Here is a 20,488-nt window from a genome sequence, read left to right on the forward strand (position 1 = left end):
TCAGTGATATAAGATAGACTCATATACCAAGGATATGCCCTACCCCCCGGAAAAATTCCCGCGTACTCTCATCTATGACACATATTTTGCAAAACTGTCGACAACTTCTAAAATTTATAAATTATGTTATTCCGTGTCCTTATCTATTATGAAAATGCCATCTTACAATTCCTCGCTGTAAAAAATAAAGACGATTTCCGTTTTTTTTCTTCAGGTTCATATTTCTTCACACCTATACTTGATTGCTAAGATTACATATCACTCCACCATGTAAGCTAGATAAACAGGTGATTTCGATGTGAAAAATTACAAAGGCACGCGTTATTTTACTATTAACAAGGGATCCAGTTTATTTACTTCCCGTTGAACAGACTCAGCAATACTTATCTCTCTCTGATCCACAAATGTCAAACTTTACGGTATAAATTCTCACTCATCACTAAGGTGGCCCATTGCCAACATCGTTTCCTAGGGGACTGAACATGTAAATAGTTAATAGTTCTTTTTCTTTTTTTCTTCTTCTTTTTCTGTTTTTGGAACTTCAGCGAGAAATATTGATTTCGCTTAGTAGATTCACTACTGTCTTGAATATCAATCCACACGGATTTGCCGTGACTCATTATATGATATTCGCTTGAACAATCTGGCAGCTAGGGTTTCTCAGGAAATAATGTTTATTTTGTTCTTGGAGTGAATTGGAAATTTATCTGCCATAAGGTATTTGCCGCTGATGATACATGGTCAGTATCTATGACGACTGCAGAGACCACGTGTTTGTTGTTTTGGTCTCGTACATATAGGAATCTCCTTATCCGTGACGTCAAACAAAATTTAGGAGTCACGTGGGTACCCCTAGTTTATCGGCGGCCGGAAGTGGTTTAGATGAAATTTATGATTTTTGAAAAGCTGCTCTGGGTGCAATAAATTCAGTAAGCAGGCCATGTGTAGGCACTTGTAAAAGTTGTATTGCGGATACCTACTGATAATGCTGTTAATAGGCAACGGACTAAGAGAACGAGATAATTTTTGGATAGCCTAGGTGAGTTTTACAAATTTTGTTCTCTTTGAATGTTGAATCCCAATGATGAAATTGCAGGTGCCCCATGCCTGTTGCTGTTACTAAGTTAAGACAGTGCGAGTTAAGCTTCGTTTCAGGCATTAAATCCAACTTTTCTTTGATAAACCCATACAAAATATGTATTTAATTCAATAATTCATTTATATATTTAATTCCTAGAATAAAAATTAAGACGTTTCCTGCATGCAAACCATTTTAAGCAATTTAAATAAATGCGAATCTTTGTTTGGCACCGTTGTAATGACTGTAATAGTCGATATAACATTTAAACCCATATGCCATACAAAAAGGTATCCGACTGAAGCTTCATACTAAAATGGGTAAAAAAAACCTGAAAATAGTATTATTAGTCCGAGTGCAGACATTTGACCTTTATGATTTATTATGTTTATATGAATATTATTATATACATTTATAAAAAAAAAAATTAAAAAAAAAAAATAATGCAGGGCAACACATTTTCATACACAGATAGTCATTGAATTACAGTCAAATGTTTTCATTACAAGTCAAATATCTCAATTAAAGCATTTTTAAAACATAAATTTTGGTATTTGTATATAATGTATATGTCTTGTGAATGTAATGTAATATGCATGTATTATACAAATTACATGTACAGTAAAATTTATTTCTAAATAGTTGATGTAAAAAGAAATTAAATAAATTAGCCGTATTATGATGTTTCTAATCAGCCTTGACTTATTGTTGCTACTGATACAACTCTTATCTGTATAAATAGCTTTGCAAGACACAAAGTTTAGTAAAACTCATGTGTAAATGGTAAGCTAAATAGGGCTTCCAATCGACTAGTCAATCTGAATGATTTGTTCTCTTAAAAATATAAAACTATACCATACTCCATAGGTGCACTCTTATAATTAGGAACATATAGTCATGATTCCATGATATTGCTGTTAAATTGTTGAGTTAATAAATTTAAACAAATTTTAATGTTTTGTTTGAGTTTAATTGCAAAATCCTTTTTAGTGCTTGTAAATAATGACAAGCAAGAAAACCATGTCTTTGGAAACATCACATATTAATGAAAGGGTTTGGGGGGATTGCAACAGTTTTCAGTTGCGTAAAACTTATCAGCCTTAAGAACTTGCTTTCATGTAATGAAGTTGTTGAAAGAAATAACAAGACAGAAAAAATGTAATTTCTTTTTTCAGATTAAAGTAAACATTAAAATAAATTATTCCAGTACATTTAACATTTTGAACTCTTGAACAAAGATATAACTTTATAACAAACAAAAATTAAAATTTGCTGTTAGTAACCAATTATAATTGATTAGCAGTTGGTTAAGTGGAACAAATTATCAATCATGAAATTCTGACAGATTCCCATCATTACTTTCTTATATTTATATTCAGTTCAGATGTTTCGATAATGTCCCAGAATCACTTGTATGATGGATTATTTTCTAAAACTATGGTACTTTGTAGATGTACAGTTGGAGGATTTTTGCATCTTAACTGGCATGCATAATACAGTCTCTTTATTGAACCTATACATTTTCTCACCGATTCAGTCAGGATGTTATTTCTGCTATTCAGCATTTCTTAATGTATGATGCTAATCAGAGATCTCATTAGGATTTTAAAACTAATAGTCCAGGACTCAAATTTTGGTAAAAATAGGAGTCCCACCATCAAAAGTTGCAGCCCCTTCTTTCTACAGAATCAACACAGAGATGTTTTCGTAATGTAATCACTCACTATAATATAGCTTCATTACAAATAGTCCATTGACAGGATGACACATTTTTGGTTTATTTATTTGTGTACATATTTGTAGTAATTTTAGGCAAAATAAATACTGTCTGATTTGCTGTTTTTTTCATGTATTTTTGCAAATACATGTCAAGTCAGAAAGCAGGTTAGACCTTAAAGTGCATCTCGTGAATGGCACAACAAGCACTGTCCCATATGTTTCTGACCTACATAATTTGCATTTTAAAGTTAAATCTTTAATAAAATAATACCTTGGCTTTGGTTTCAATGTTTTGTTTATTTTTTCTGAATATATTTGCCCAATGATTTAAGAAAACAGACACTCTATTAAACTGGTACATCCCAGACTTAGCGAAGTCTGCCATTATTTCCCGTTAGGCCTACTGGTTCACTTACAGTTTCAAACTAATTTTATGATGAAATAGTGCCTAAGAGGCAGTGAATTTATATCCAGATCACCGATTCTGATCTTAAAACACAAGTTTGTATGGCTTATCATCAAAGTATATCGTGCAATAAATTGATAGTTGCTGTCTTAATCAGAAAAGGGTTGATGGTCAGTCAGCTATCAAAACATAATGCTTGTGAATGGGCAAGAGTTTGTTTGTCAGCGTAATTGATATAAAAACTAGGCCTAGCTGCTGATGCCTTGATGAATACATTTCGCTACAACAACCGGGCTAAGGCGAAGAGCATTAAAAAAATATGGTATGGTCAGTCAATGTACCTGTTAAATAATCACAGGGCAAAGTTGTTTTCGCTTTCCTAACAGAAGAAGGTGAAGTTTACTTTTTAGGTGACTTGTTACCCACTTACGAATGGCATTTTGTCTAAGTCTCAACATGTCTTCATTCTGAGGTCACGTGCACTGCTTATTCCGCTACATTCGGAAATGAACACAACAACGAAAGCTAAATTTGTTTTTTTGATGTACTTTTATAAATGACCACATGTACATCCCTGGGTCTTTCTGCCTCTGAATTCAATCACTGTAAATATCAGTACATTTTCCACCTGCCGCCAGTCAAAGCCTTTGAACTTGCCGCCCAGCTATTGCATCATGTTCTTTTTTATGTACTCTTATAAAATGGCAACATGTACATCAGGGGGTCTTTCAGTCACCGAATTCTGTCATTGTAAATATCAGTACAGCTAATTGATGGACACATTTTCCCACAAAGAAGGTGGCTGAAGCAGGACTGGCAAGTCTTTGATTTTTGCCGCACACCTATTACATACATATGGAGGACTCGCACCTCAGTGATTTTCTGCGTCCCATATCAAAAAGTGGCATCCAAATGCGTGTTATTAAGCATTTCCAAGATCTCTGGTGATGTATATATGTAAGCAGGTTATTCCATCCATTTATCAAACCAGTTTGGTAGTCTAGTGGTTAGAGTGTCCGGCTCAGATGCAGGTCATGGGTTCGATCCTCGACTGAGTCATACCAAAGACCTACAGCTGCCTCGCTTGGTGCTCAGCATTAAGAGGTTAGTGTTAGGACTGGTCGGTCTGGTGTCAGGATAATGTGACTGGGTAGGACATCATGCTATATGTCTGTGGCATAATGGCCTAGTGCTAGACATCACCATAAACTGCCACACTGCAGACATCATAGCGATATGACTGAAAAATTGTTAATGCTATGTTAAAAATCCAAATCACACACACACACCATCCATTTATCTATGACATCTAAAACATTTCAACCAGGTATTTACAATATTGAGATATTGAATTCTGATGAAAATCATTTACTATTGCGATGGAAGAAATTCAATATTTTTATTAGTCCAAAAATTTGTACTATTAATGATTCCATTTACTCTGTCATTCTTTGCTGAGAATGGTTACATGAGTTTGTATGATAATGACCTAATTAGTTTATTGATTGATGGAGTTGTTTCTTAATTGATTGAAGTTTAAATTGGTCTGTTTTATTTTGCCTTGCTATGCACCTTCTGTATAATAATAACAACAAAAATGCATTGGGAGTAACTTTATCCATCTCAACAGGTATCACTTGATTTCAGAATAACCTTGAAATCATGTTCCTGGTCTCAGGTTAAAAAGTTTTGAGACCGGCATGTTCCTGGTCCCAGATTGAGCCCTGAGACCAGTATGTTCCTGGTCCCAGATTGAGCCTTGGGACCAGTATGTTCCTGGTCCCAGGCTGAGTCTTGAGATGAGCATGTCCCTGGTCTTAGGTTAAGTGTTTAGACCAGCATGTTCCTGGTCCCAGGCTGAGTCTTGAGACTAGCATGTCCCTGGTCTTAGGTTAAGTGTTTAGACCAGCATCTTCATGGTCCCTGGTATAGCCTTGAGAACAGCATGTTCCTTATTCCAGGCTGAGTCATGTGACCAGCATATCCTTGGTCTTGAGACCGGCATGTTCCTGGTGCCAGGTTAAGTCTTGATACCATCATATTCCTGGTCCCAGGTTGAGCATTGAGACCAGCATGCTCAAGGTCCCAGATTAAGTTTGGGATAAAAAAAAAATTAAGACATCCAGCCTTGTATGGACTATGGTGAATGAAGTATGATTTAATAATTCGTATGAAATTTATATTTAGAGGAATGTCCCTGTTGCCTTTAATTTATTAAGTATATGTAAGATGCATGATTTATGTATTTATATTTTATATTTCTTTTTAATAGATGTGAACACTGCCAACCAAATGCATCACTTTAATTTTCCCCGACATAAGGATGATAACATAATTTTAAAAGGACAATTAAAATTTGTATTTGCATTAAAAGTAGTGCAAAAATGTATCATTACAAGAGTGGATGCTGTAAATAACAAGGGAGTTTAGTATTAGACTTTATTATTAATGTTATTATCATTATTATTATTAGTGTGGATGTCCATTTTAAAATTGAAAATTATGGGGAGATATTCCCCCCCTCTCCATTTAAAAAAATGAATTTTCTGAATACTGTACAAAGTGGATTTAATTCAGAAACAAAAGTACAGCTTGCTGGTATGATGTACTTGGATGATTTTTGGCTGGATTTTGTTTAGAAATTAGAGTGAACCATTCCATTGCATGTCATAGAATTACCCCAGTTGATGCTGCATACAGCATGTATGTAGTAACATTTGTATGGCATTCCAGCACAATAGCAACAATCTGGTTCCAACTAATTTCAAAGTTTGCAAAATGGAGAGCAAAATCTTTGAGATACATGTAAACCCTTCCAATGTAATGTAAACATGAAGTACAAGATAAAATGTAACACTAAATTATTATAATTCTGTACAACATACATCAGCTAGAAGATACATTACACATGTAAAAGATGGTTGAATGTCAAAGCAAAAAAAACTGATTCTTTTTAGGTTTTAGTACAGATAAGGCATGATTGATCTGTACATTGATGTTTTACTACCAATTGTCACAGTCTTGTCTGTATATTGATGTTATACTACCACTAGTCACAGTCTTGTCTGTACATTGATGTTATACTACCACTAGTCACAGTCTTGTCTGTATATTGATGTTATACTACCAGTGCCAGTAGTCACAATCTTGTCTGTATATTGATGTTATACTACCAGTGCCAGTAGTCACAGTCTTGTCTGTATATTGATGTTATACTACCAGTGCCACTAGTCACAGTCTTGTCTGTATATTGATGTTATACTACCAGTGCCAGTAGTCACAATCTTGTCTGTATATTGATGTTATACTACCAGTGCCAGTAGTCACAGTCTTGTCTGTACATTGATGTTATACTACCACTAGTCACAGTCTTGTCTGTACATTGATGTTATACTACCAGTGTCAGTAGTCACAGTCTTGTCTGTACATTGATGTTATACTACCAGTGCCAGTAGTCACAATCTTGTCTGTATATTGATGTTATACTACCAGTGCCAGTAGTCACAGTCTTGTCTGTATATTGATGTTATACTACCAGTGTCAGTAGTCACAGTCTTGTCTGTATATTGATGTTATACTACCAGTGCCAGTAGTCACAATCTTGTCTGTATATTGATGTTATACTACCAGTGCCACTAGTCACAGTCTTGTCTGTACATTGATGTTATACTACCAGTGTCAGTAGTCACAGTCTTGTCTGTACATTGATGTTATACTACCAGTGCCAGTAGTCACAATCTTGTCTGTATATTGATGTTATACTACCAGTGCCACTAGTCACAGTCTTGTCTGTATATTGATGTTATACTACCAGTGCCAGTAGTCACAGTCTTGTCTGTATATTGATGTTATACTACCACTAGTCACAGTCTTGTCTGTATATTGATGTTATACTACCAGTGTCAGTAGTCACAGTCTTGTCTGTATATTGATGTTATACTACCAGTGCCACTAGTCACAGTCTTGTCTGTATATTGATGTTATACTACCAGTGCCACTAGTCACAGTCTTCTGTATATTGATGTTATACTACCAGTAGTCACTGTCTTGTCATACATTGATGTTATACTACCAGTGCCACTAGTCACAGTCTTGTCTGTATATTGATGTTATACTACCAGTGTCAGTAGTCACTGTCTTGTCGTACATTGATGTTATACTACCAGTGCCACTAGTCACAGTCTTGTCTGTATATTGATGTTATACTACCAGTGCCACTAGTCACAGTCTTGTCTGTATATTGATGTTATACTACCACTAGTCAGTCTTGTCTGTATATTGATGTTATACTACCAGTGTCAGTAGTCACTGTCTTGTCGTACATTGATGTTATACTACCAGTGCCACTAGTCACAGTCTTGTCTGTATATTGATGTTATACTACCAGTGTCAGTAGTCACTGTCTTGTCATACATTGATGTTATACTACCAGTGCCACTAGTCACAGTCTTGTCTGTATATTGATGTTATACTACCACTAGTCACAGTCTTGTCTGTATATTGATGTTATACTACCAGTGCCACTAGTCACAGTCTTGTCTGTATATTGATGTTATACTACCAGTGCCAGTAGTCACAGTCTTGTCTGTATATTGATGTTATACTACCAGTGCCAGTAGTCACAGTCTTGTCTGTATATTGATGTTATACTACCACTAGTCACAGTCTTGTCTGTATATTGATGTTATACTACCAGTGCCACTAGTCACAGTCTTGTCTGTATATTGATGTTATACTACCAGTGTCAGTAGTCACTGTCTTGTTGTACATTGATGTTATACTACCAGTGCCACTAGTCACAGTCTTGTCTGTATATTGATGTTATACTACCAGTGTCAGTAGTCACTGTCTTGTCGTACATTGATGTTATACTACCAGTGCCACTAGTCACAGTCTTGTCTGTATATTGATGTTATACTACCAGTGCCACTAGTCACAGTCTTGTCTGTATATTGATGTTATACTACCAGTGTCAGTAGTCACAGTCTTGTCTGTATATTGATGTTATACTACCAGTGCCACTAGTCACAGTCTTGTCTGTATATTGATGTTATACTACCAGTGCCACTAGTCACAGTCTTGTCTGTATATTGATGTTATACTACCACTAGTCACAGTCTTGTTTTCTTTTTCTCAAGTTGGAAATGGTCATAAACATCTTGAGTTGTTGTGTGCAGAAACAGATGCAGCTGAATTAAAAGGAAACATAACTTGAAGTGTAGACTGGTCACAGTTGTTATATTTTTTTTTACGTTACTTTATAGTTGCATCCTAAGCTTGTGGTGTATATACTGTGTAGCATTTCAGTGAACACATACAGCAAACTTGATTTGGAGATCTTTGGATGTTTTCATGTCATTTGCAATTTTTACCTCTGCAGTACATTGTAGTAAGGTAGCACCCGATACATTGTAGTAAGGTATCACCCAATACATTGTAGTAAGGTAGCACCCAGTACATTGTAGTAAGGTAGCACCCAATACATTGTAGTAAGGTATCACCCAATACATTGCAGTAAGGTAGCACCCAATACATTGTAGTAAGGTATCACCCAATACATTGTAGATATTGTTGGTTTTCAAATGTTTGTTATTAATTATTTCCATATGCTTTTGGAGTAAAATGATACATTTATCAAAGTATATAGAGATATGCAACTTTTGATGTGATAAATATCAATATGTGTAAACAATGAAGTGGCCAACAGCTTGTATTATCCATGGCAGTTGAAGATTGAAAGGCAAATATTATTTTAAATAAATTCTTCATCTATAGGGTATATCGAAAATTGCAAAATTATCAGTGTACAGTCAACTCTGCTTATATGCATAGCCTCAGGATCGGACCCAATCTATGCATATAAACGAAGTATGCATTTAAGTGGAATTCATATATATATATAAAATGGGACTGTACTGTCGCTATGCACTTAAGTGATATATGCAGTTAAGCGATATGCATTTAAGTGGAGCTGTCTGTATATCAACATTATTGAATCATTTTACCCGCACCATAAGAATGAATTTTTCTGCACTTTATTTACATTCCCTGTATTTATGAAGTTAATGTTTATAAGATAATAAAGAGTGAAACATTTCACAAATGTTTTATCTAAATAAGTCAATGTGAAGATCATGTTACAAATTAATCCATCTTTAACAATGTCCTCACCTAGGTCTGTTCATTTTCATTTAGTGAAAATGCTTGATACATAAAACATGGTACTACAAATGCATTTCAGATGCCCTGTTTGATTGTTTGGTTACATATGGTACATTCAAAATGTGCTTAAATAGCTCTTTTTTTACCACATGTCACATCACTTTCCAATGGGAAAAACTTAAAGTTTGCTTTTTGGAAGAGTAAGTTTCATGTTGTTGTTGTAGGGCGTAACGCCATTTTTCAGCACACGATAGGCTATACATGGCGGCCAGTATTAATGGTGGAGGAAGAACCCGGGAAAACACAGGGAAGAACCACCGACCCTCGAGAAGCTACTGGCAAGCTTTCTCACATACCCACATTGGCCGAATCCGAGACTCGAACCTACGCAGACAGAGCAGAGGTGAGATGGCAGTGATCCGTAACGGAGAGCGCTTTAGACCACTCTGCCACTCGGGGCCCCTCATGTTATGGATTTGTATGTCTAACACATTTTCATCATTCACTAACAATGTGCCTTATGATATAAGCATGCATGTCAGGAATTCAGCAGATCTCTAAATACCTACCTACTCATCTAGCCAGGCGAGTACTGATACTAAAACTTTATCTCCATCAGCTAATATAGAAATATAAAAGTGGATGATATTAAAACCCAAGATTTGATTGTGTTAAATATCTGTTTTCTGTAACTTGTTACCGGTATTTGACCCTTATAGCACCAGTTGTTAATAAATATAAATTAAGACCAGTCTTCTCTTGAATGGTAGTAGATTAATATTATTGCGTGAGAGAAAATGTATGAGCTTGCTGTAATTACATTGGTTGCCTCAGGTCTAAAGTGCTCAGCTTTACTGATCACTGCCATCTCACCTCTGGGTTCGAGTCTCAGACTTTGCCAATGTGAGTATGCGAGAAAGCATGCTAGTAGCTTCTATTGGATTGGCGGTTCTTCCTTGGGGGCACTCACCAGTTATGTACTTTTGAGAAAGTGATTTATGTAAGATGAAGTTGTTTGCATTTAAAACATGCACAGTGGAGAGAATGGTAGCATACCTCTATGCTACATTAATGTAATGTGGATGATATTTCTTTGGATATTGTACTTTTGGAAATTGTACATGATTTAAACACACTGCTAACTAAAATGAATGCTCCGTTGTGCTAAAAAATGAGCCTGAATTGGTCAAAAGTACACTATCCATAGCACCTATTAAAATAGGGAGAATTAATTTTGCATGATTATACAATACCAGCTTCTGAAAGTGCAATGAATGAATTACCAAATATATAAAAAGTTAAAAAAAAAAGTTATCGGCTCTTTTTTATACAATTTACCTCTGAAGTTTAGGAAGTGAAAATGACCAAGTGGAGCTAGCACTTTTTTGAAAGGTGCACATCTGGAGTAAGGCCAAGCTGTATACTCTATAACCCATAGTACACCCATCAATCATATACCAAAATAAAGGGAGTTAAAGGTTCTTTGAATTATACCTAAGATATACAATGTCTTTTTTAAATAGCCAGTATAGCCAGCGAGGAAAGAAGGGATATTCTATTTCTTTAAAATCCTAACCCTATGCAAAATACGAAACTGTAGAGTGCCACCCTTGGAATCTTCAGGTTCTTCCTTCACCAGTTATATGAGCTGCCATGTATAGTCATGTGCTGAAAATAGTGTTCATCCCACAATAATAATGACAATCAAATGGAAAAACAGACTTTTGGTGGAAAGTATGATATTCCAGTGAACATACATGTAGTCATCAGCATTCTTGACAGAGTAACCCATTTCACTGAAGAGTATTGCATGTCAACCCTGACCTAACCTTTTTTTTTTACTGGAAAATTCATTAGACTGCCAGATATTTTCACTCTGAAGTTTTGGTTTGGAGGTGAATTTCCAGCATAATTGTTTGGATATTTCAGATTTTATCTCCATATTCAACTTTACTTAGCTAAGTGATATGTCAGATTTGAAAGAAAACAAACTGCTGATAATGCAAAGAAGTATGCCATCATCATTCAGCGCTCCAAGTTGCAACTATAATGGTTGCATTAGGAAATAGTTCTTGGTGAATGAAAATTGTCAACTTTTTGCCCTGTGGTGAGTGAAAATTTTCATCTGGTTGCCCAGTGGTGAATTAAACTTGTCAATTGGTTCCCCTGTGGTTAGTGAAATTGTCAACTGGTTGTCCTGTGTGAGTGAAACTTGTCCTCTGGTTGCCCTGTTGTGAATGAAATTTTCAACTGGTTGCCCTGTGGTGAGTGAAAATTGTCAACTGGTTTTCCTATGGTGAATGAAACATGTCATCTGGTTGCCCTCTGGTGAATGAAACTTTTCAAACGGTTGCCCTGTGGTGAGTGAAACTTGCCAACTGGTTGCTGTGTGTTAGTGAAAATAGTTAACTGGTTGCCCTATGGCAACTTTAAGAATCATAATGTGGCAACTTGAAAATTACATCAGCTCTTATGATTACAAACACAGAAGGTTCCAAATTTACACAAAAAGAACCCCAACATTTTTTTGCAGATGCCATTTAATTACCAGCTTACACTTAACATATTAAATATCAGCATAAGAGAATGGAAGGTTCAGGCCATTTATCTGTGACATTGAGGCTTGTTAATATTGGCAGATCTATGAAATATTATCATATTGCCTGTTGTGTAAAAAAAAAAAAAAAAAATTTAAAATGTTGGATATATCTAAAGAACAGATAAAGCTATTTGTTCATATAAGTTGGAGTTCATTTTGAATATGGCAGTTTGGTATGGTACACAGTACATGTACGTGTATGCTATACAAAATGAGCTTTAGTTTTATGAAGATACCTGTATTTGTTTTTTTTTAAACATAAAACTTAATTTTATGGGCTCATGAGAATTGGATGCATTTTAGAAACACATGGCAAGTTACTTGATAGTTTCCCAGTTATGATCCACGGATTCTTGTTATTGTTGTTGTATGGATTAACGCCATTTTTCAGCACACGAGAGGCCATACATGGCAGCCAGTATTAATGGTGGAGGAAGAACCCGGGAAAACCCCGGAAAGAACCACTGACCCACGAGAAGTTACTGGCAAGCTTTCTCACATACCCACATTGGCTGAATCGGAGACTTGAAACCACGCAGACAGAGGTGAGGTGGCAGTGATCCGTAACGGAGAGCGCTTTAGGCCACTCAGGGCATCTCCATGGATTGAGTTCCTGGGGGTAAGAATGGACCCCAGGGTCAGTGTAAGTTGCATGTACAAATTCATCTTTTCGTGCCTTGTAATGAAATACATGGTTATTGGGCAGGGATCAAGTTGAGTGCGTAAATTTATCTTGTCATGTCTAGTAAATGTATGTATTTTGCTAGTGTGGATGTCTCAAGAGTATTCCAAGTTATCACCCAGTGGCCAAGTTCCGGGGGCAGTGATGGACCCAAGGGTCAATATCTGTTGCATGTATATACATGTATTTTCATATCCAGCAAGTGTATATGACATGGTTTAGGTGGGATCTCTCTCTCTTATAATTCTAGTCAACATACAGATTTTTTTGTAAGTAATTTAGATTTGACATTACAATGACATGCTGTTAGAGTGGTAGATGAAATTGGGTGTGTGCCTTTATTAAATATGTTATAAAATAACCTGACACTCCCAGCTGGAAAATTGTGAAAACAAGTTTGTTTCTGACTGTTATGAATTAAACAAATACAGTAGAAGACACCTGCAGCCCAGCAATATTACATACACTTTTGGAATTTTCACAAAAGATAGAAGTGGGAGTTTTTCCAGTCTATACTATCTTCATCAGTAAAGTCTGTGACAATGCTGCAAGCTGAATTGTCTGACATCCTGCAAACCATTATTTATGAGCATCTAATTGCTTGGCGCCTGCTGTCAAGTAAAGCAGTGAATAAATCTATACTGCACATATTCACATCCCACTTAGTTATTTGCTTTAGAACCAGTCTGAATAGCATAATTGTAACACATTTGCTTTGCATATCTATTACCCAGGTTGGAATCCAAGTGCTGGCAAGGTCCATGTTAAAGGAAGGAAACTTTAGGGTCAGTGTTTTCTACAGGTTCTCACATTTTTTTTCTACCTAAGGACTTGATTGTCAGGTAAGCCAGGTATCTGGACCATTTAGAGTACTAAGTGCAAGTCCTGAGGACTTCTGATTCTTTTGGCTTCAATTAAATAAATGTTTGAATTGATTATTATCTCTTTTTCTTCAGGTGGAACACAGTATGCCATCCAAAAGGGAGTATGACCTGGTGTCTGATGATGGTTACGACACACGGATCCCACTACACAATGAAGATGCTTTCCAGCATGGCATACACTTCAAGGCAAAGGTACAGAATTGTTGTTCTTAAAAAGCATTCAAATTGCAGTTAGTACAAGATTGTGAAGTTATTTATGATTGGGTGTTTGTACAAAATTTTACATTTTATTGAAAATAAAAATCTTGAAATTGAATACTCCAAAACTAAGCCATTGAGATCGAAAAATGACAAAGTTTGTGACAAAAAATTGCTTATTAGGTGAGGTCAAATTTACAGAATCTTTGTATGTTATTAACATTTGTGAGCAGTGTTACTGTCGGTCATTGGTTTGTCCTTTGTTGATGACAAGATGTCATTTACTTTTACTGGTATTTGACACTTAGTGTTCTTGAGGTGTTGGAATCATTTACGGTATATTTTAAATCTTAATTAACAGTTTAGTTAAAGTTGAAAGAATTACATAATAATTTGTATACATAGAGAAATTTATAAAATTCTGCATGAATGGGACTCAATGCTTTTAACAAAGTTGGACATTAGACTGGAACTCTCTGTATACAAATCTTAAGACTATAATTAAAAATGAACTTGTCAGTTCTCTGATTGTCCTGTGGGAGATATCGCAATGCTCGTATTGTGAAAGCTTGTCATGAGTTTTATTGTCTGTCTGTCATTTAATTTTATAGCACTAAGTATGAATCCAGTAAATGTTGGGGTATATTTAAGTCCAGTTTGGAACTAATTTTGTCTTTGTAAACATGATGTGTTATTTTGTGAACCATGCAAAATACAAACTTACATGACTGGGGTGAGTCTTAATCATCAAGGTGTTAAATGTTCTTTTAGAATGCATTAAGTGGCTTAATGACCAAGATTTAGTGATGGTGACTTAGTTTATATATTCTCACAGGGGAACAAGTATTGACATTTAAAATGTGCATGTAATATCCAGCTCTTGTTCCTTTCAGCTGCATTGTTTATATTGATCAAATGTGTCATCAGTTATAGGAAATTGTTTGTGCTTGTGGAAGAGTTACATTTAGCAAGCTTGGACTACCAGCACATAGTTACAATTGTTTTTCATACACTCAATGCATCTATAGCAACTTGAGGTTAGTCAATTTAGCAGTTTTTCCTTTTAGTCTCATATGCATGGCAGAGACCCCAAAAGATTAAATATGAATCCCAGTTCTGACACCAAGATTTTAATCTTGCACCCCTAGGGGAACACTGATTTAAAATCTGACTAGTGCATTATGTAATTTCTGTTGGACTAGTAAAATTAAAGCACTCCCTCTGCAATCTTCCAGATCCACAATGATGGTGATTAAATGGTACATATATAAAACTGTAATGATGTGAGTCATATAAAAATAAAAAGCTTTTTCTTATTTTAAACACATTTGATGGTAGTTAAATTTAAAGAAAACTTTAATCTTCATTTCTGAAACTAACAATCAGTTCCAGCTAGTGATTTCTTACAGATGGTGAGGGGCACATTTTGGAAGGAACAGACACTTTTTTTGTAACAAAGGATGTTTTTGGTGAGAAAATGACTTGATGTTCGTAATGAAATCCAGCATTTAATCTTTCATGAGGTAGAAACAGTAAACAAGCACATTAAATTTATCCAGTTTCAAGTAAAGTCAAAAATAACATTAAGTGGAATAAGTAGAAAGCAACATACATTTAAGAACATGTCTTTTTGATTTGGAGAGAGGCAGAGGGGAGGGCTTTTGGATGGTACATGTACCTGGATCACTGGTTGGTACTATCTAAAATGGCAGGCACAGTGACACCAAGACTAACATAATCTTGGATGACTGTAGCTAAGTTTATAAAGCTTGTATTAACAGACAAATATCATGTATGTAGCAGGAAACTGTGCATATGTTAAGGAAACTTATAATACTGCCATTGTTTAAATAGACCTTGAAACAAAGAGGACACCAGGAATAGGTTGCATTAAAATAAACGTCAGTCCCGGTATACATGGTATGTCAGGAATGGCATGAATAGTCACATCAACCAGATTTTGTAGTGGAAAGTGAGACAAGTCATGGATTCAGTTCTGTGGCAGTGTCATCTACAGTTCGTTAAGGTTTTAATTCCTGTATTTCTTAATGGATACTTGGTATGAATCTAAGACAATTCATTCCACAGTACACTTGCCCTTATGAAATTGAAGGTAATAATCATATAATTTTTTTTAAAGATCTTTTTTGAAGTCTTTCTGTTTGCATGTATTTCCTGAAATGCTTTTTGTTCATCCTTAGAATACAATGAAAATAAATGGGTCAGTTCAGTGTTCTGCATAATACAATACCTGAATGCAGTGCATGTTTGCAGTTTTGAGACTTGTTATCAAAACGTCCATATCACTGTGTATAAATAATACTATTTTTTTTACTATAATAAAAGGGTCCCCCCAAAACTGAACAAGACAAACTGAACAATATTAGTTGATTGTTGTGATAGGACAGTCTTTATTTTACATTGTTAGGTACTGCAAAGAACACACTTATGATAATAGTCAAAAATAGGCTTTGGGAAGGAACGCAGCTTTAAATTCTTGTGAATCTCTGATGCCTTGTTGATATACATTGTTTGTACATGTTGTATGCAGTAACTTGCCAATGCTCTACCCAAGCATGTGCTAACACAATGATCTGAACATATGTTTATCATGCAGTCATTCCAACAGCCGATATGATCATAATACTACATGATGTATGATGGGAATTGTTGATGCGATCTTCCACTTACTGGTTAGCCTGCTTGATGCACACTTTTATGTTAAATTCAGCTCTGCAGTTGTCTAATTGTACCATAGAGAACAAAATGTAGGTTCCCCTTGCAGCAAAATTTTCCTTGTCATTTAGTAATTAGGTTAGTCAGCTAAGTAATAGGTCTTTGTGTAAGACTAATGTAAGTACTCTCTGCTTAGTAATAGGTCTTTGTGTAAGACTCTTCTAAGTACTCTCTGTGCTTAGTAATAGGTCTTTTTGTAAGGCTAATTAAAATACTCTCTGTGCTTAGTAATAGGTCTTTGTGTAAGGCTAATTTAAATACTCTCTGTGCTTCGTAATAGGTCTTTGTGTAAGGCTAATTTAAATACTCTCTGCTTAGTAACAGGTCTTTGTGTAAGACTCTTCTAAGTACTCTCTGTGCTTAGTAATAGGTCTTTGTGTAAGGCTAATTTAAATACTCTCTGTGCTTAGTAATAGGTCTTTGTGTAAGGCTAATTTAAATACTCTCTGTGCTTAGTAATAGGTCTTTGTGTAAGGCAAATTTAAATACTCTCTGTGCTTAGTAACAGGTCTTTGTGTAAGACTCTTCTAAGTACTCTCTGTGCTTAGTAATAGGTCTTTGTGTAAGGCTAATTTAAATACTCTCTGTGCTTAGTAATAGGTCTTTGTGTAAGGCTAATTTAAATACTCTCTGTGCTTAGTAATAGGTCTTTGTGTAAGGCTAATTTAAATACTCTCTGTGCTTAGTAACAGGTCTTTGTGTAAGACTCTTCTAAGTACTCCCTGTGCTTAGTAATAGGTCTTTTTGTAAGGCCAATTTAAATACTCTCTGTGCTTAGTAATAGGTTTTTGTGTAAGGCTAATTTAAATACTCTCTGTTCTTAGTAATAGGTCTTTGTGTAAGACTCTTCTAAGTACTCCCTGTGCTTAGTAATAGGTCTTTTTGTAAGGCCAATTTAAATACTCTCTGTGCTTAGTAACAGGTCTTTGTGTAAGGCTAATTTAAATACTCTCTGTGCTTAGTAATAGGTCTTTGTGTAAGACTCTTCTAAGTACTCCCTGTGCTTAGTAATAGGTCTTTTTGTAAGGCCAATTTAAGTACTCCCTGTGCTTAGTAATAGGTCTTTTTGTAAGGCCAATTTAAATACTCTCTGTGCTTAGTAATATGTCTTTGTGTAAGACTAATTTAAATACTCTCTGTGCTTAGGATTTAAATAAGTTGGAATGTTTGATAATACAGTTGTGATATTTTTCATACATAAATGTTGAGACATATACTGTAGGCGTGTACTTTCAAAACTTAAGTGAATCAAGTCCATTTAACCCTATGTCACTAGTAATTATGGATGCTGCTTGGATATACAATATGAACACAGTGACCATCTTGAAAATCTCGTTATTTCTACTCCTTCTGAATGGATGGGGTTTTCACTGAAAGTCCTCTTATGATATCTAGTTGGTCCTAAATGAAAATAGCACTAGTCTGACATCGTTTATAGCTGCCACAGTGGCCATTTTGAAAATGTTTTTACTGCAGCACCTGAATAGAAAGTTGTATGAGCATGAGGTTTTTACTTAAAGACTGCTGATGGTGTAAAATGAAAATGGCACTGATCGGACATCCAATATGGCCACCACATCAGCTAGATTCAAACTGTTAGCAACACTATTCTTCAATGGAAAGTAATTTTGACATGCGGGTTTCACCAGAAATCATATGATATTTTGTTTGACCCAAACGAAAATAGTATCATTCTGATGTTGAATACAACCACCACAATGGCCATCTTGAAAATCTGGTAATCACTACTCTTAGATGTCTGGTCATAACAGTTTTGGGCTTTACCAAAAGACTTCTGGTTATTGGTTAGTTGGTTTTGTATGAAAATGGTGCCAGTCTGATATCCAGTATTGCAAGCATGGCTGATGTCTTGAAAATCTTGTTCTTGCTACTTATCCTAACTATTAAGTCTTATTGACACTGGTACCCCCCCCCCCCCCCGACCGAAGACTTTTTACTCTGTCTGGTTGGACTTAAAGAAAAGTGATGCAAATCTGACATAAAACATGACTACCAGCTTAAAAATCATGCAGTTCTTGCTCCTTCTGAGGATATGTTCATATTCAGATGAAGTGTTCCCTATAAGACTTCAAATGATGTCTGTTGGGTCCTAAATGATAAAGTGCCGATCTTACATCCAATATGACCACCACAGGTGCTGATTTGAAAATCTTGACATTTCTACAAAAAATATCAGAGATGGTTTCAACCGTCAGAAGTTTAAAAGAAATAATCTTTATTTTGAATTGCTGGAAATAATTTTTGATAAAAAGAACGTCAATTCCTTTATTGTTGTGTCAATTTTGTATCAACACCCATGTTATAGAAGCTTTTTGTTTTTCGTTGATGAAAATGATCGATTGTTTGTTGTTATTGTTGCCAGTTCTTGTTATAGATCTTGACATAAGAATTACACATAGTATTTTTCTGTTTTTTTGTGCGTCTGCTCTGTTTGAGAATTGCCTAATGTTTCTGCCGATTTTGAATGAAAGTCAGCATGGATGTTTATTGTGTGTGGCATACTATACTAATCAGTGGTGGATGACGGTGTCACTAGTCATGGCTGATTGAAATATTTTCCCATGTTATAGTTTGAATACAGTTATAATCTGTTCCAACGCTCTAAAACTGAAAAGATGAAGTGTCTAGAAGAGTCCATGACATGCAGATACAACAATGGAACACTTAAAAAATGAAAACTTATAGAACCACTAGTTGTTATTTAAGTATGTTTAATTTTTGACCTTTATCTTATTTTAAATCTGTGTGCAAAAGATCCAGTATTGAGTCAGACAAGTTCTTTATGGCATTAAGTTGTAACACCTGTATCTGCTGTAGCACCTGTATCAGCAGTGCTAAAAATATCTGATAGCCTGACACTTTGGGCTCCTCTAATTTACAATCATGTCCCCCAGTATTTTAAGTTACATGCCATTTGGGGTTGCTGAAGAAATTTTTTTTTGCTTGAGTAAACTTTGATTGCACTGATGAAATGTGGAAATTTATTTTCAAGATGTTGCAATTCTAGTAAATTATTAATATTTATCCCAAAGTTTGCCCCTTATCTTTATAAAGATCGTCTACTTATCATACTTTAAACTTTGTGTACAAAGCGAATCATGTGATCTACAAATGGGGAACATGTTGCCTGGGTTACCTATAAGTAGTGGTTACTTGGTTTTAAGAAACATCTGATTCTACTGGAGGTAGAGCAAAATATGATATTTGGATATTTATGTCCAGTACAGAAACCAATCAGTCTGATGGGTACCAGAACTGTTCCAACAATTGTTGCAACTGGTGCACTGATTTGTGGCCACATAATTGGATTAAGACAAGCATGTATACACACAAAGCTATTAGTGAGGCGAATGCAATACCTGTATAATAAGTAATAAAGGGCTCAAAATGGGGTCATGATGGCTGGAGAGTCTTTCATTAAAAATCAGCTGTACTTTGGCAAAGTTAAGATAATAAAGAAAAACCTCTTTTTAAATGGTTTTGTTTACTTCCTGTTGTGTTATAGTAAAGATTAATGATTAATAATTGATCTGAGTGTAATGCATCACTTGTTAAACATGTTCAGTGACACCTATGATCAACATCAAAAGTATAAACAGAAACTATATAATTCAAGACAGCTTCAGATGCTAATGAAGATACATAATGAACGTACACACTGAGTAAGGAGGACATTGTTGGCTCATTTTGACCTCAGGAAAACTTTACATGAAATATTTTGAGATCCAAATAAACATACAAGCCAGTTTAATATGATTTGGTTATTAACTTTTCATCTTTGAAGTGCAGCAATTGCAACATTATCTACAAGTAATATTTTAAAAAAGGGATAATTTTGGGCATTTGGAAATTGTAGTCAAGTCTTGTGGATTAGGTGTCAGAGCTTGTTTTTTTATTTTTTTTAAAGTCTTTGGGCCTTTATCTAAAAAATTGTCTTTGAGCACTGGTGTGTGCAGTGATGTATTTCCCCTGCTCCAGTCCTTTTGGTGTCTAACTTGTAAAA

At 35.3% G+C, this 20,488-nt stretch overlaps 1 protein-coding gene across 3 annotated transcripts in view; it reads left to right on the forward strand.

The window, feature by feature from the left end:
* Positions 1 to 550: 550 nt before the first annotated feature.
* The window catches only part of LOC149779250 (carboxyl-terminal PDZ ligand of neuronal nitric oxide synthase protein-like), a 139,654-nt gene continuing 119,716 nt past the window's right edge, over positions 551 to 20,488 (forward strand). Inside the window, exons 1-2 of one of the 3 annotated variants that reach the window (XM_089939835.1) lie at positions 551 to 1,039; positions 13,603 to 13,722. In XM_089939835.1, the coding sequence (XP_089795961.1) occupies positions 13,615 to 13,722 (108 nt within the window). In that variant the 5' untranslated portion in view covers positions 551 to 1,039; positions 13,603 to 13,614. Of the gene's footprint in view, positions 1,040 to 13,277; positions 13,489 to 13,602; positions 13,723 to 20,488 lie in introns of those variants that run through there. The other 2 variants (XM_089939834.1, XM_089939836.1) reach the window with 2 other exon arrangements.

This window comes from Sinohyriopsis cumingii, chromosome 17 (genome assembly GCF_028554795.1).
Source record: "Sinohyriopsis cumingii isolate HCF-2022 chromosome 17, ASM2855479v2, whole genome shotgun sequence".
NCBI classification, from domain to species: domain Eukaryota; kingdom Metazoa; phylum Mollusca; class Bivalvia; order Unionida; family Unionidae; genus Sinohyriopsis; species Sinohyriopsis cumingii.